General features: G+C 39.4%; 2 protein-coding genes across 2 annotated transcripts in view; one reads left to right on the top strand and one right to left on the bottom strand.

Annotated features, from left to right (window-relative positions):
* Positions 1–1,917: 1,917 nt before the first annotated feature.
* On the bottom strand, positions 1,918–13,025 carry c22h6orf89 (chromosome 22 C6orf89 homolog). Its single transcript, XM_056448090.1, has 7 exons — positions 12,339–13,025; positions 9,653–9,818; positions 8,714–8,862; positions 7,948–8,033; positions 6,870–7,002; positions 4,897–5,020; positions 1,918–4,391 (listed from the first exon to the last, which is right to left on the bottom strand). The coding sequence occupies exons 1-7, from the start codon at positions 12,525–12,527 to the stop codon at positions 4,309–4,311; spliced, it is 930 nt and encodes a 309-aa protein (XP_056304065.1). The 5' UTR covers positions 12,528–13,025; the 3' UTR covers positions 1,918–4,308.
* Positions 13,026–14,956: 1,931 nt separating this feature from the next.
* arl8a (ADP-ribosylation factor-like 8A) overlaps positions 14,957–18,766 on the top strand; it is a 19,036-nt gene continuing 15,226 nt past the window's right edge. Inside the window, exon 1 of the mRNA XM_056447879.1 lies at positions 14,957–15,161. Within this exon, the coding sequence (XP_056303854.1) occupies positions 15,039–15,161 (123 nt within the window). The 5' untranslated portion in view covers positions 14,957–15,038. The remainder of the gene's footprint in view (positions 15,162–18,766) is intronic.

Below are 18,766 nucleotides of genomic sequence, written 5' to 3'. Positions count from 1 at the left end.
TGGACTGTGTGGGAAACCGGAGCACCCGGAGGAAACCCACACCAACACGGGGAGAACATGCAAACTCCACACTGAAACACACACTGACCCAGCCGAGACTCGAACCAGAGACCTTCCTGCTGTGAGGCCACAGCTTAATCACTGAACTTTGTGTTATTTGTGCTGGTTTATACCAGCAAAAACTAGTTTGTGACCCATTTATTAGCCTAAATATCACGATTTTACCTCTTTTTCTGCTTTTTTAGTCTAAAAGAATGAATAAATGTGACCAAAACAACTACTGAACAACAAAAACACAATACAGAAGAGCTGTTCACTTGCAGAAACTAAAATAAAAGAACAAATAAGCAAATGTTATTAGAAGAAAATGAATATTAATAATCAAATTTTATAAAGAAATCGAATTAAAAGTTTAAAAAAGCTTTAAATGTGCAGTATTATTATAGTATATGTTCAGTACCAAATATAAGTGTGAAGTTATCTCTGACAGAACTACTTATGTAGATAATAAGAGAAAATAATGTACGTTAGTCTTGTCTCAGGTTTGCAAGCGCAATAATACACACATACAGACATTATTTACATTTAATTATGTCTGTCTATATGATGTCAAAACATTGTGAGCCGCTAAAAACAATCAAAATAATGACCAAAAATATACATTCTCCTGTTTGATCCTCACAGCGCCTCTGCTGGCTCAATGACAGCATTACAGCTTAGTTTCCTCTTGGCGCGCTTCTGTGCTTAATAACCTGGAACCGGAAGAATCGACCGATGCTGCTTCGTCACACGGGGTCAGTCAACTTTCAGCAAGCAAATTTAAACCTTGTAGAATATAATCGAGCAGTATATAATAACTATAATCAAAGAAGCAGCAAAAAGGCTTTAAATAGGTAATGTTAATGCTGGATGTTTTGTGTACATATATATATGTATACACACACACATTTGAAAATAGACATGCACAGCACTTTTGTATTCACACACAGATAATAAGTAAAAAAAAGATATATATATCACATAATTAATCAAATAATTATATTTACAGGGGAAAAATATAAATAAATATACATATATAATACTAAACTTGGGCGTCATGGTGGTGCAGTAGGTAGTGCTGTCGCCTCACAGCAAGAAGGTCGCTGGTTCGAGCCTCGGCTGGGTCGTTTGTGTGTGGAGTTTGCATGTTCTCCCCATGTTGGTGTGGGTTTCCCCCACAGTCCAAACACATGTGCTATAGGGGAAGGCTAAATTGTCCGTAGTGTGTGAGTGTGAATGAGTGTGTCCCAGTGATGGGTTGCAGCTGGAAGGGCATCCACTGTGTGAAACATATGCAGAATAAGTTGGCGGTTCATTCCACTGTGGTGACCCCGGATTAATAAAGGGACTAAGCTGAAAAGAAAATAAATGAATGAATGAATACTAAACTTGTATTATTTAAATTACTGCATGTCTTATTCGGAGCCTGTTAATGTTTTGGTTGTACAATTCTATGGTTTATAGATGTAATTGTATCTTGTATTGGTTTATTTCAATATATTGTCTACAATGTTAAGTGTTTATCTAGAGCAGGGGTGACCAAACTTGTTCCTGGAGGTCCGGTGTCCTGCAGATTTTAGCTCAACCCTAATCAAACACACCTGAACAAGCTAATCAAGGTCTTACTAGGTATACTTGAAACACCCAGGCAGGTGTGTTGAGGCAAGTTGGAACTAAACCCTGGAGGGACACCGGCCCTCCAGGACCGAGATTGGTGACCCCTGACAGCAGTTTTCCTGGTCAAATGAAGGTTTAAATGAAAAATAAATTAATTAATAATATAAATGATAAAGTACAAGCTTCATAACGTTTAGCTTTGTTGAACCTCGTTATATTTTTGCTCTGAACAATCCCATAATTCAACAGTCTGGCACAGAGTTTACGAACAGCAGCTTTAGTTTACTGTGTAAATCCTGCAGTAAAATCACAATCCACATAAATCTCTGAATCATATTAGTGAATCACATCATCATCTTCATCTGAATCGCATTATTTACAGTGATTAAACACATCGGCTATGACGCTGCCTGATGATGTCACTGCACCCAGTCTTCTCCCATTGGCAGTTGAGGCGTGACATCATCGGCTGACCAGAGACATATAAAGTGCTTTGATTGGCTGATCGGTGAATCTCCAGAGGGACGACATATTCATGACCAAACAGAAGACTTTCTGCACATGTTACCGTAACGCAAAGATTTTCATTCTCATTACCGTCACGAGAAAAACAAGCATGTTATTGGTGTAAAATTCAATATTTCTCAATTGTGTTGTAACACTGAAAAACGGTCTCCACGTCATTACCGTACTCTGAAAAATATTCATCCTCATCACTGTATTACACCAAATATAATTTCTGTCATTACTGTAATAAAACATTCTGAAATCATTCTTATTACCGCTACACAACATAAACATTTACCATAATAGGGAAAATATTTTGGCAGAAATTATATTTCTCATTACCGTAATGCACAGAAATATGATTATTCTGATTACTGTCATGAAAATATTTTCATCAACATAACACAAAATAAATGTATTTACCAGATAATTAAATATTGTACTAAACTGATTCTTCTCATTACTGTAACGCACCAGTATATTAGTCTCATTATTGGGAAATATTCTCATTATCGTTACACTGCATAAACATTTACCATAATATGGAAAATATTTTGAAGTAAAATGATCATTCTCATAACCGTAATACACCAAAAAAAAGATCATTCTCATTACCATCATGGAAAGAAACATGATCATTACCGCTACACAACATAACCATATTTACCATAATAGGGAAAATATTTTGGCCAAAATTTTTCTCATTATTTTTCTCATTACCGTAATACAAGAATTTTTTTATTCTAATTACCGTCATGAAAATATTGTCATTAACTCTACACAAAATAAACATTTTCCATAAACTAAACGTATTCTTCTCATTACTGTAACGCACTAATATATTATTCTCATAATCCTCATGAAAATATTATCATTACCGTTACACTAAATAAACATTTAACAAAATATGGAAACTATTTCAAATAAAAACCACTGTTTTCATTACCGCAATACAGCAAAAAAAAAGTATTCATCTCATTACCGCTGCACAAAATCAACAGTTACCATAATATGGAAAATATTTTGAACTAAACTGATCACTCTCATTACCGTAATACATGACAGATTTACATTCTCATTACTGTAATACACCAAAACAATGTGCATTCTCATTACCGCTACACAATATAAACATTTACCATAATAGGGAAAATATTTTGGCCAAAATAATTGCTCTTATTACCGTTTTACACAAAAATATGATTATTCTGATCACGGTCATGAAAATATTTTCATCAACACAACACAAAATAAACGTATTTACCATCAAATGGAAACTATTTGTAACCAAACTTATTCTTCTCATTACCGTTATGCACCAATACATTCTCATTATCTTTGTGAAAATATTAGCATTATCGCTACATTAAATAAGCATTTACTATAATATAGAAAATATTTTAAACAAAAAAACACTGTTTTCACTACCGCAATTGAGCAAAAACATATTATTCTCATTACTATTGCGGAAAAATATCATTACCACTACACAAAATAAACATTTGCCATAATATGTAACATAATTTTAACTAAAATTACAATTCTCATTACAGTGATACACAAAAAAAAAAACGAAAAATGAACAATAAAGTCACTGTAATACAGTGAAATAGTCTCATTATCTTTCCCATATTGGTAACACACACTCATTACCATCTTACAAAAATAAATACAATTCTTGATTACAATTTAGGAAAAATAAAAATTAACCAAAAATCAACGCAAATCCTCCCATTACCCTCATATAAAAGTCTTATATTAATATTTAATCAGTACAACCAATCATTTCCATTATATATATACGTTTCGCATTACGGTAATGAGAATTCTTTAGCATTCTGTAACGGAAATGATTTCTTTTGCATCACAGTAGGGCAAAATGTGCTTAATCGTCATGAACATGATGTGAAACTGTACTAAAGTGTCGTCTTTAAGCAGAATATCATTTCCACAACATCAGTTTTAGCCTGAAACACGACCGATCCCGTTCCTGCAGTTCATCCAAACACAAGACCAGCAAACATCACAGAAGCTGGACAGAAACTGAATGGCGTCCCCATGAAGAAAAACGAAGGCCGATGTCATTTCCTGAACGCAGTCTGGACACCTGAGATCTGAATGTTCATTGGCACGGCAGTGTTTTTCTCAAAGCACCGCGCCGTCACACTGGACGTCCTGCGCTCCCGACGGAAGAAGCTCCATCAGCCAGAACTGCGCGTCGGCGAACACTAAAGGAGAAACACACGCGCCGCAAATGAGCTCATATTTAACTTTTCTACCATAAATGTAGAGCTGAAGACAAAATCATTCACAGTATTTCCTCTAATATTTGTTCTTCTGGAGAAAGTCTTATTTGTTTTATTTCAGCTAGAATAAAAGCAGTTTTTATTAGTTTTAAAGCCATTTTAAGGTCAATATTATTAGCCCCCTTCAGCAATATTAGTGTTGGATTGTCTCCAGAATAAACCACTGTTATACAATGACTTGCCTAATTACCCTAACTTTACCCTAATTACCCTAGTGAAGCCTTTAAATGTCACTTTAAGCTGAATACTAGTGTCTTGAAGAATATCTAGTCTAATATTATGTGCTGTCATCATGGTGAAGAGAAAAGACATCAGTTATTAGAGATGAGTTATTAACACTATTGTGTGTAGAAATGTGTTGAAGAAATCTGCTTCTAACTAATAATAATAACTCTGACTTCAACTGTACATGCTACAGCAGTATTACCCATGTCTCCGGGCTCCAGCCTCAGACTAAATGATCTGCAGTGTTTTCGGCATCTCTGCACTGGAAGAAGACGAACGTCTGGAGATCCGTCGGCGACCACCATCCAGCCCAACACCTGCACTCTCTATAGCAGAATACACACACACATTAGCATTACCATCGCTCTCCTTCACTAATAACTGCATACGCTTATCGTATTTATACGCACATTTCCGCGTATCACAAAAACGTTCAACCGCTTTCGCAATAATAACTGCATACACTCGAGTTTGTTCTTGAAGTCATTCTTCTGCTAGTAGTGATGGGAAATTCAGATCATTCAGACCTTTGAGTTTCGTTCATCTCAATGAACGACTCACGCCTCAAGGTTGGACGTGTTGTGTGTTCAGAGATGCTCTTCTGCAGACCTCGGTTGTAACAAGTGCTTATTTGAGTTACTGTTGCCTTTCTATCAGCTGGAACCAGTCTGGCCATTCTCCTCTGACCTCTGGCATCAACAAGGCATTTGCGCCCACAGAACTGCCGCTCACTGGATATTTCCTCTTTGTCGGACCATTCTCTGTAAACCCTAGAGATGGTTGTGCGTGAAAATCCCTGTAGATCAGCAGTTTCTGAAATACTCAGAGCAGCCCGTCTGGCAGCAACAACCATGCCACGTTCAAAGTCACTTAAATCCCCTTTCTTCCCCATTCTGATGCTCGCTTTGACCTGCAGCAGATCGTCTTGACCATGTCTACATGCATTTAGTTGTTGCCATGTGATTGGCTAATTAGAAAATTGCATTAATGAGCAGTTAAGACAGGTGTACCTAATAAAGTGGCCAATACAGACCTGTGAACTTTGCTTCCGACCACAGTTGTTCCCAAGGGTTTGATTATTGCGGTCACGATTTTTAATTATTTACAATGTTTTCTTACAGGAACGTGCATTAAATAAGTCACTGGCGAGTTACTGATGTGCATTAATGTTATATATACAGTATTTATCTTTAAAAAAGCGGGAAACTCATGTGACAGTACAAAACAGTACTGCTGCTTCAGGATATTGCAGACATATGGACACATTGGATAATTAAGTGGAGCAAAGCCACAGTGCACGCAACTTGATCTTCCATTGTAAATGAATTTGATAAGAAATGCGCAACATTCTCACACTAGAAAGCATGTTATATGCAGGAATTAACTGATGCTGCAATGGCTCCTTTAAATACGAGATCAATGTGGTGAATTTTGACGCTCTCGCCGCCGGAGCTGAAGGCAGACAGCGTTGTTGCCAGGGCGGCCAGGGCGACCTTGGACGCTCTCACCGCTTTCAGTGTGAACGCACAGCTAGGGGAAGGGCCAGACAGCTCTTGAAACAGAGATTTTCTAGGACCACACTAGAAACCAAGGGGTACGAATATTTCCCAAAATACACAGCTACAACAGCAACATGGAGATGCATCAGGAGATGCACAAATGTTAGCAATTTTCGCCATTATTAAGAACTTTTACAACAAACAAGCATATGTTTTAATACATTCATAACGGCAGTGTAGCGCCATGCTAGTTTTTTCAAATCTGCCACTCAAATCTCCTGTCAGAAAAGTCTAGAGGTTGTAAATTAGCGTCTGGTGTAATATTAATGTTGTGTTCATGTGTTTACATGCTTAAATATGTCACCGGTGTAAATGCACAGTAGCGTTATGAGCTTAATGCAGTATTACATCATTATGATGACATGATATTGTTGCCTTCAGTGATTTCCTGAAGATAAACACCAAAATATAACGCAACTGGAGTAACGACAGCAGGCACCGTCGTCATCTTATGACGCAAGAGCTCACGATGAAACATGACGACGTGTGCGGGTGTTCTAGTGTTGCTTCATGTCTTACCCTTTCCCCTTCACACTCCGTTTCAAGGGCCATGGAGAAGGGGAAGGGGTAATAAATAGATTTGTGATTGGTATAATGTATTATGTATAATACTGACGGAGGGCTGCGGGCGTCTGCTGCTGTGTCTGCAGCGCTGCAGTGTGGAGCTCCAGATGTCCAGCAGGGGGCAGCACTCAGACTCTGGGAACAACCATTGAAGAACTGACTCTCTGGGCCTGGAGGACACACTCCTGATGGAAGAACACACACACACACACACGCACACACACACACACACACACACACACACACACACACAAAGGTTCAATAACTGCTCCATCTGTGAGAAAGAGGTTGTTTTCTTTTAGTTCTTCTCCTCTGTTGCGCAAAACGAGCAACCAAATGACCAGAGGAGTGTCTCACGTCCTTAACGTCACACCTTTCTCCAAATATCAGGAGGTGAAATATTGACTCTGAAGTTGCGATCACACTGCACTATTCTCCCCATAGACCTCCATTCATGGCACGCAAATGCGTCAGACTGGAAACGCAAGCTCGTGTGACAAGTTTCACAGTTCGTTGCGGTGCAAAGTTCAAGCTTGGTGAACTCTGACCTGCAAAATGGCATCACGTGACTGCGTACGACCAATCGAAGATCAAAACATGACCTCTCTGGACAGGAATCTAAAATATGGACCAATCACTCACTTTATTAACGTCTAATCATCTCGTTTAACCCCGCCCCTTTTCACAGCACGTACAACACAATTTCGATTTCATTAGTGATGGTTATGATTGTTGTCGTGATAGTTGATATCAGCTGTGTGTACCAGCAATCGACAGTTGTATAGCTTGATTAGTGTGGTGTATGGCAATTACTGGCGCCTCCTCTTGTCAATTAGCACCACACTTGTCTCACTTGCGTAAACACAAACCATACTAAAACGTGTTTGGCATGCTGAAACATTTTACACGTTAATAATTTAGGGCATACTAAAACACCACCCAAAGAAGCCATTTAGATTCATGCGCAAAACTGGAAGACTGCATAATACATTAGCAAATAAAGCAGCGTTTGCATCCAATGAGAAACAAAAGACAACTAAATCATCACTTACTAACAAACCGGAGCAAATATGAGGCAGAGAAATGTAGATTAGTGTGTGTGTGTGTGTGTGTGTGTGTGTGATGCTTACCACAGCAGAGTGAAGTTTGCAGGAGTCTGAGAGACAGACGAGACCTGATCCATCTGAGACACACGGAGAGACAGAGCCGCTCCACCCTGAATACACACACACACACACACACACACACACACACACACACACACATCAGATGATGTCAATATTTGTCACGGATGTATATAATATCATCAGTGTGACACAGGTATTACAGAAGAAGGTGAATTTGACATTCCAGATGTCTCCATTTCTCAAAAAGCTTATAAAACACACATACGCACACGAATGTGTCAGACCGGAAACGCAAGCTCGTGTGACAAGTTTTGCAGTTCGCTGTGGTGCAGAGTTCAAGCTTGGTGAACTCTGACCTCTGAAATCGCATCACTAGACTGCATGAGACCAATCGAAGATCAAAACAGGACCTCTCTGGACAGAAATCTAAAATATGGACCAATCACTCGCTTTATTAATGTCTAATCATCTTGTTTAACCCCGCCTCTTTTCACAGCGCCGTACGACAGAACTTCGCACGCACAAACTCTAGTGTGACCGCAGCATTACCTGCAGGTTTCAAACACACCTGAAGGACTCAATTAGTTTGATCAGGTGTGTTTAATTAGGGTTAAAGCTGAACTGCAGAGCTGCGGCCCTCCAGGAGTTTGACACCTGTGGTTTAGTGCCATATGATAAGCACTTTTACTGTATAAAATACATCACGCCAATAGAAAATCATCATAAGCCATCAATACCTGCGTGTGTCTGTGTGTCTGTGTGTGTGTACCTTCAGCAACAGTGGTTGTGTGTGTGTGTGTTCTCCTGCAGATGTCCTCAGGTGGTCTGTAAGCTCCAGTATGTCTGTCACGTCTGCGCAGGCAGAGCAGTTCACATCCGTCGTCTGCAGGCTGCTAGACGCCCACCACTCGTGAAAACCTGCCACGTACACACACATTCAAGCAGTCATACAACTGGAGTGAATGTGTTAGCTAATGTGTGATTGTGCATGTATATATACGTGTGTGTGTGTTAATGATGAGAGAAACGAATCTTTTCAAAGCTTCGAAAGAACTGAACCAATCGCTCTTCAAAGTGATTCACCGTTTCGAATCATTTTAATCCGCACATGCTGGCGACCCCTGCTGGTCAAAACCATGTAAACGCGACCACGGCTCAGGCAAAACATGCTTTAGTTGTGACTTTTTCAAACATATTGCCAACTTTACATTGAAAGTATAACCCAGGGGTCACCAAACTTGTTCCTGGAGGTCCGGTGTCCTGCAGATTTAAGCTCCAACCCTAATCAAACACACCTGAACAAGCTAATCAAGGCCTTACTAGGTACACTTGAAACACCCAGGCAGGTGTGTTGAGGCAGGTTGGAACTAAAGCCGAGATTGGTGACCCCTGGTATAACCTATAATCTATAAAACCTGTTCAGTGATTCTCCACTAGGGGGCGACCTGATAAACCCACATGATTGATGTGCATTTTATGGTATTCCTCAATCGCCTCTCAGTGGAGAAACATAACATTTTCGAAGTGATGACGAGGCAAATCCCTGTCAATCTTCTCCTCCTGTGCATGTGCCAATGAACGAATCACTCCCTGAGACGACTCATCATTCCTGAGTCACATTAAAGATTCGTTCAAAATGAATGAATCGTTCAGGAAGGACCCATCACTAGTGTGTGTGTGTGTGTGTGTGTGTGTGTGTGTGTCTCACCGTGCAGATTGTATTTCTCAGCGATGGGCAGCTCCAGCAGCCGTATGTGGCTCAGCGGAGAGGAATTGTTCAGTGTGGTGCCGCTCACCGAACCCATGAGCACCGGAGACTGAGGATACGTGAAGACCAGCACCGCCATCAGCACCACGCCCACCGCCACCACAAACTGAAGGACAGAGACATTATAAAGACCCGTTCACACCAAACAAGGTAACTAGAACTACTGAAGTAGCAGGAAATCTATTTGCATCAACAATAACAAACGATACAAATGTTCAACTTGTGGCCAGCAGGTGTCCTCAGTGTGCAGCTAGCGCTAATCTCTCTTTTAAAATATTTTAAGTGCACCTATTATGCAAAAATCCCTTTTATGCGGTGTTTATACCCAGTTGTGTGTCAGCAGTGTGTGAATATATTAGCAGTCTCTAATGGTAAACATGAATTAATTTGTTCTAATCAGACTTGATAAAAACAGAAACACTTAGATTGACATTCTCCCTTTGTACGTGTCATCAGAGGGGGAAAGCCCCACCCACTAGTGCCCATCTCTCCATCTCATTAGCATAAACAGCAGCCCTGAGTGAGAAGCAGCCGTCTGTCCATTAGCCATGAGACTGTTTGAGCTGCTGAAGATAATGTCAGCATAGACTAAGAGGCGCACTGAAGCACACCTGACCAGCACTGACAACACAGCTAGTGCTGTTTTACATCTGACACTGTGTTGATGTGTAGCTCCGCCCTCTTCTGAATCTCATTTGAATTTAAAGCGACAGTCACCAAAATGCCACGATTAGGATCAAACCTGAAAGGGTCAGTCTTAGAGTTAGAAGATATTATTTGTGCTGTTTTAAGCTGAAACTGAACATACACACTAGTGATGCGCAGATGGCAGTAATATCCGCAGGTGCGGGTAATAAAAAAATATATAAATGATTTTTGTTTTGTACTTTTAAAACACATTCTGTAAAATATGAATGTGTTTTTAAAGCATTTTTCATCAAGAAAACTGGGCCTAATTTGCACGTTAATAATTTAAAAAAAATTTTTTTAAACGTGCTTCGTGGAGGTCCATTTATTAAAGCAGAAATGGAGGCGAAACAGATCTGAGAGAAAATTTTATAGAGTTTTTTTCACTAATGCTGTGTCCACACCAGATGCGGCACTCGCGAATAAAATCGCACTATTTATGCGTAAATATGTGTGAAAAGTTTGAGTTTATTCGTGCATCAATTTCACTTTATTCGCGTGTCAAATTCACCTCACAATAGAAGCAAATTTGCGAAGGGAAGGGCATCTGTCTGCCCGGTGACTCTAGCTAGATCCTTTCAGAGGTGCCCCCAGCTCTGTGAGTTCATTAACTCCTCCAGAAACTGGGTGATGAGCTGTTGTCCAGTGTCGGCAAGAGGATATTCCCTCAGGACACCAACAACAGGCACTACGTCATAATCACGCCCCTGCAAGAGCAAGCTCCCGATTGGTTAACGGCGCGAATGTCCACTCAAACATACAAAACGCTGAACTTGCATCGCTTCATTCGCAGAAATCTCGTCATCTGCGACACTTTAAATTGCATCATTCATGCCGCATCATTCGCACAAATCGCGTCATTTGCGACAAACTCATTCGCACAAATCATGTCATTTGCGGCAATTCATTCACACAAATCTCGTCACCTCATTTGCACAAATCTCGTCATTTGCGACAACCCAAAAATCGCATCATTCGTGCCACCTCATTCGCACAAATCACGTCATTCGCGACAACTCATTCATACAAATCTCGTCATTCGCGACAACTCATTCACACGAATCTCGACACCTCATTCGCACAAATCACGTCATTCGCGACAACTCATTCACACAAATCTCGACACCTCATTCGCACAAATCACGTCATTCGCGACAACTCATTCATACAAATCTCGTCATTCGCGACAACTCATTCACACAAATCTCGACACCTCATTCGCACAAATCCCGTCATTCGCGACAACTCATTCACACGAATCTCGACACCTCATTCGCACAAATCACGTCATTCGCGACAACTCATTCACACGAATCTCGACACCTCATTCGCACAAATCACGTCATTCGCGACAACTCATTCACACAAATCTCGTCATTCGCGACAACTCATTCACATAAATTGCATCATTCGTGCCACCTCATTCGCACAAATCACGTCATCCATGCCACCTCATTCGCACAAATCATGTCTTTCGCGACACCTCATTCGCAAAAATTACATAATTCGCGACACCTCATTTGCACAAATCTCATTCATGCCAACTCATTCGCACACATCACGTCATTCGTGACGCCTTATTCGCACAAATCACATCATTCGCACCGCCTCATTCGCACAAATCACATCATTCGCACCGCCTCATTCGCACAAATCCCATCGATCGTGCCGCCTCATTCACATAAATCGCGTCATTCATGCTGCCTCGCTCAAATGATCTCCTGAACACACAGTATTCTTCAATTTGAACCTGCATAGGTTATTGCTAAAAATAAAGTCATGCAATGATGCTCAAAACCTGCCGGAACTACTTTATCTGTGTGTATATCTAAAACTGAGATCACGCCTCAGAATGCTCATCAGCCAATCAGAATCAAGCGTTCAACAGCACAGCAGTGTAAATATTATGTATATATTTTAGTTTCGTCTCCTGCTTTACCTTGACGGTGGCCCTGAGTATGGGGAACTGCGGCGGCTCCCTGCGCGGCTCGTTGGTCTCCAGCACCTGCTTGATGAACTTCTCGATCTCGCGCTCCGACATCCCGTATCGGTAGCCGGACTGACGGAGGATGTCGATGCTCTCCGACAGCTTATCATAGATGCAGGGCTCACTGAGAGACGAGCCCATGGTCACCGTCTGCGTGTGTGAGAGTGTGTGTGTTTGTGAGTGAGTTTTTGTGTGTGTGTTAGTGAGTGAGTGTGTTTGTGGTTGAGTGTGTGTGTGTGAGTGAGTTAGTGTGTGTTATTGAGTGTGTGCTTGCGAGAGTGTGTGTTATTGAGTGAGTGTGTTGTGGATGAGTGAGTGTTACATTGCGTGTCTGTATTATTGAGTGAGTGTGTGTTATTGAGTGTATGTGTGTGTTTGTGAGTGAGTTAATGAGTGTGTGTTAGTGAGTGATTTAGTGTGTGAAAATCAGTGTGTGTTAATAAGTGTGTGTTTATGAGTGTGTGATTGTAAGTGAGTGTTAATGAATGTGTGTGTATCTATATGTTTGTATGTGTGTCACAGTGTGTTATTGTGTTTATGGGTGAGTGTGTTATTGAGTTTTATGTGTCTTAGTGTGTATGTTTATATGCGTGTTACTGAGCGTATGTCAGTAACTGTATGTGTGTTATTGAGCATGTGTGTGTGTGTATCTCTGAGTGTATATGTCTGTCAGTGAGTGAATGTGTGCATTATTAAGTGTGATTGTGTATGTGTCAGTGAATGAATGTGCGTGTTGAGTGTGTATGTATGTCAGTGTGTGTGTCTGTGTGTGTCACAGCTTCTTCACCATGTGTGTGGAATGAGCTGAAGATCTGTGTTACAGTTTATACATTGAGCTGTGCTGTTCTTCTATCCCAGATCTCGTGGGAACGCGTTTGCCTTCATGACTGACTCTGAACTCTGGAAAACACGAACACACAATCACAACAACACTGAAAACACGCCAGTCTTCCTCATACAGTCAGCTGACTAGCAGCGCGCGCTCAAACACTGCCACACAGAGCCTTCATCATCCTCCATCCGCACGAACACCGCTGGAGAAACACTGAGAATACACTTACTGTCGCCTCCTGTCGATTATTCGCGATTCCAGAATGAGTTCCCGTCAGTTTTCGGAGTTATTTCACTCACGGGTTGACGCTAGCACTGTCTGTGTCGCGCGCTTCGCGCATCTGCGCGTTCACGACTGCCGATTCGACACGCTCTGTTTAATAACAATAAAACTCATTATTGACATTTTCATTCAATTTTAATATATTAGCTGATCAAATTAACATAGATTGTGTTTTGTAGTTGATTGTACGCTAAGATGTGTTTCGTTTTCTATGAATGAAAACAAGCGAATGTGCGGTTAAGAATGATCTAGTAAAGGTTTAAATAGCTCTAACCCCTCACTAAACATTGACCTGAGTAAATATTAACTCATACTATCAGATTTTCATCAAACTCTAAAACATTCCCGACACTGCACTAACAAAAAATTCATTTTGGCTTTGACTTATATTGTGCATACCATCAGTTCATATAGTATATCATCAACTATTATGTAGAAAACATTATATATACCATATATATATATATATATATATATATATATTATATATATATATATATATATATATATATATATATATATAGATAGATAGATAGATAGATAGATAGATAGATAGATAGATAGATAGATAGATAGATAGATAGATAGATAGATAGATAGATCGGAGTAATGTTTAATAATGAATAATGTTTTATTAGCCTAATAATGAGTTGTTATTATTAGTAGCTGTCAAAATAATTGTATGTGATTCAGTTACAACCAAAAGTAGAGCAAATAAATATCAAGATATAATAACAATAAAATAAAATAATAGATAAATAATAATTAACTTATTATTAATTAACTAATTATTAACTTTCAGTGCTCATTTTAAGAAAAATAACACCACTGCACTGAAGAGAAAAAGACAATAAAAAATGCTTCTGAAAAAAACTTTCAAAACAAAAACAAAGCCACAAGCATTAAGAAACCTATTATTATTATTCAGTTAAAGAGATGAACGAAATAAACGAAACAATGAACGAAATTTCAGCCAGGAGAATATTAAATCCAGGTATCGTAACTTATTTTGTGCATAAACAACTTACAATGTAGCACAAAAAGTGAACGATATCTTACAGAATAGGTGAAATAAGGCTCTTTTAAAACTGTTTTTTAATAATTAATTAGTGACAGGGTTCCAGAAACAACAAGAAAATAAAACTATAAACATCGTATATGAATTTTACAAAGAGGCAAAATATAAAGTATACACAAACAAGAAAAAGATAAAGAGTAAACAACACATATATCATCGGGTAAACAACTTAAAGAGGAGAAATAGCTAAATTAACAGTTTTAAGAGCTTTGAGATTTTCAGAGACCTAATATACTGTTCAGTTCACTTCAGCGCTCGGTGTGATGTGAAAACTATGGCTGACGTCAGCAGCGCGCGTCCAGTAGGGGGCGCGCGCGGGGCTCGGGTCGGGAGCGCGCATGCCCGTGTCCCGCATTGTTTGGATCAGCTGTGCGTGGATGTGAAACCCCACCCAATGAGGAAGGACGAGCCGTGAGAGCAGCAGCAGGAGCCCGCAGACCCGAGCCGACCCGACCGCACCATGATCGCGCTATTCAACAAGCTGCTGGACTGGTTCAAGGCGCTCTTCTGGAAGGAGGAGATGGAGCTGACGCTGGTGGGCCTGCAGTACTCCGGGAAAACCACCTTCGTCAACGTGATCGCGGTAAACCGAGCCATTCTGCTTCATTTACAGGCCGCGCGCGCGAGGAACGAGTCGCGTGATTGACGCCGCGGGCCTCATTACAGCGGACAGATAATCGGACACAGCGATATACACACTTTAAATACAGCGTTTCAGATCGGACAATACAGAGCTGTTTAGATGATAGAGTGTCGGACTGAGCGTCGCTGCGTTAGATATAAAATGTGTCAAAATCAGAAACAAGACATCAGATACAGTGTGTCAGATACAGCATCATCCGATACAGTGAAACAAAGTGTTGAATCAGAAGCTAAACATCATACAGTAGATCAGATACAACCTGTCAGGTATTAGAACAGGTATTATTGAAGATACAATGTGTCAGAAACGGCAACAACAATACAGATACAGCGTCAACAATAAATCAGACACAGTGTGTCAGATCGATGCAGCATCCGATACAATGTATCAAAGTGTTAAATACAGTAAATCAGATATAATGTGTCAGATATTAGAACAGCTAATATAAACAATACAGTGTGTCAGATACAGAGTCAAGATATCAGATATAGTGTCAGATACAGCGTCATCCAATACAATGTAGCAAAATGTCGAATCAGAAATTAAATGTCTGATACAATTGATCAGATACAATGTGTCAGATTTAAAAACAGATATTAGAGAAGATACAATGTGTCAGATATAAAAACAGGCATTATACAAGATTCAATGCGTCAGATACAGTGTCCGATACAGCGTCATCAGATACAATGTAGCAAAGTGTTGAACCAAAAGTTAAATGTCTGATACATGTGATCAGATACAATGTGTCAGATATTAGAACAGGTATTATAGAAGATACAATGTGTCACAACACATCAGATACAGTGTCCGATACAGCGTCATCAGATACAATGTAGCAAACTGTCGAGTCAAAAGTTAAATGTCTGATACATGTGATCAGATACAATGTGTGAGATATTAGAACAGGTATTATAGAAGATACAATGTGTCAGATACAGCGTCATCAGATACAATGTTTTAGATGGATCAGCACATAATATAGAAGATACTATGTGTCAGATACAGCGTCAACACATCAGATACAATGTGTCAAAACGTCAAATCAGAAAACAACACCTCAGATACAGCGTGTCAGATCAGCAGCATCCGATACAATTTATCAAAGTGTTGAATCAGAAACTAAACGTCAGATATTAGAACAGGTAATATAAAGATACAGTGTGTCAGATACCACGTCAGCAGATACAGTGTTTTAGATTTAACAACACAATGTAGAAGATGCTATGTGTCAGATATTAGAACAGCTAATATAGAAGATACAATGTGTCAGATACAGCGTTATTAATACATTAGATACAGCGTTACAGATCAGACAACCACAGAGCTGATGCAATGTTTTGAAGATACAGAGTGTCGCACTGAGCATTGCTACAGTAGATATACAATGTGCGAGAAATGGCATCAACACATCAAAGTGTTGTATCAGAAGCTAAACATCAGATACAGTAGATCAGATACAACCTGTCAGGTATTAGAACAGGTATTATAGACCATTTCAGTGTGGTCATGTCATTGGCCCACAAACATTTCTACTTCTTATCATACTATTTCATAACGTTATCAAGAGGCAATTCAATATTATCTTCATGTTAAAACCGCTTATATAGCTCTATTTATCAATATGTGGACCTTTTTGGATTTTCAGAAGCTATGGAAATTAAAAATGTTAAGCCGGAAATACGTTGGGACCATTGTTATTGTTTACATCTCTCAAAATGGTCTATAGAAAGATACAAAGTCTCAGATACAGCATCAACAGAACAGATACAGTGTCAATGTTAAATCAGAATCAACACAGATACAGTGTGTCAGATACAGCATCAACAATACAGATACAGCGTCAACGTTAAATCAGAATCAACACAGATACAGTGTGTCGGATACAGCATCAACAGAACAGATACAGTGTCAATGTTAAATCAGAATCAACACAGATACAGTGTGTCAGATACAGCATCAACAATACAAATACAGCGTCAACGTTAAATCAGAAACAACACAGATACAGTGTGTCGGATAAAGCATCAACAGAACAGATACAGTGTCAATGTTAAATCAGAATCAACACAGATACAGTGTGTCGATACAGCGTCAACAGAACAGATACAGTGTCAATGTTAAATCAGAATCAACACAGATACAGTGTATCGGATACAGCATCGTCCGATACAATGTATCAAAGTGTCAAATACAGTAAATCAGATATTAGAAGAGCTAATGTAAAAGATACAATGTGTCAGGTACAGAGTCAAGACATCAGATATAGTGTCAGATACAGCGTCATCCATTACAATGTAGCAAAGTGTCGAATCCGAAGCTAAACATCAGATACAGTTGATCAGATATTAGAACAGGTATTACAGAAAAAACAATGTTTCATATACAGTGTCAGATACAGCGTCATCAGGCAATGACAGAGCTGATACGATGTATTGAAGATAGTGTCAGACTGAGCGTCGCTACAGTAGATATACAATGTGTTAGATACAGCGTCAACACATCACACAATGTGTCAAAAACAACACATCAGATACAACATCATCTGATACAGTGTATCAAAGTGTTGAATCAGAAGCTAAACATCAGATACAATGTGTTAGATATTAGAACAGGTAATATAAACAATACAGTGTGTCAGATACCACGTCAGCAGATACAATGTTTTAGATTTGACAACACATAATAAAGAGGATACAATGTGTCAGATATTAGAACAGCTAATGTAGAAGATACAATAAGTCAGATACAGCGTTACAGATCAGACAATGACAGCTGATACAATGTGTTGAAGATACAGAGTCAGAGTGAGCGTCACTACAGTAGATATACAGTGTGTCAGATACAGTGTCTACACATCACACAATGTGTCAAAACATCAAATCAGAAACAACACATGCAGTGTGCTAGATACAGCATCATGCGATACGGTGTATTACAGTGTCAAATGTCAATGTGTCAGATAAAGCATCAACACATCAGATGCAGTGGTTTAGATTTAATATAGACGATACAGTGTGTCAGATACAGTAGCGTAGGTAAAATGTATTAAAATGAGAACAGAATCAACAACACATAATATACAAGACGCATCAGATACAGCATCATCAGGTACAATGGGTCAAATACAATAGATCAGATACAACATGTCCGATATTAGAATAGATACTGTAATATAGAAGATACAGTGTGCAACGGATACAATGGGTTGGATGTTAGATCGGATTTATCAAATAATATAGAAGATACAGTGTGTCAGATATTAGAGCAGACACAACAACACGATAGAGAAATAGAATGATGAGTCAGATACAGCGTCATTGGATACGATGTGTTAGATATTAGATCAGACTTAAATAATAGAAGATACAGTGTGTCAGATACAGTAGATCAGATTCAGTGTTTCAGATCAGAGAACTCTGATACAATGTATAGAAGATGCGGTGTGTCGGACTGAACGCTGTTATGTTAGATACAATGTGTCAGATATTACAGCAGATCCAACAACACATAAGAACAGTGGTTCTCAAACTTTTTCACCAAGT

This window comes from Danio aesculapii, chromosome 22 (genome assembly GCF_903798145.1).
Source record: "Danio aesculapii chromosome 22, fDanAes4.1, whole genome shotgun sequence".
NCBI classification, from domain to species: domain Eukaryota; kingdom Metazoa; phylum Chordata; class Actinopteri; order Cypriniformes; family Danionidae; genus Danio; species Danio aesculapii.
This window is presented reverse-complemented; position numbering and strand designations above follow the sequence as displayed.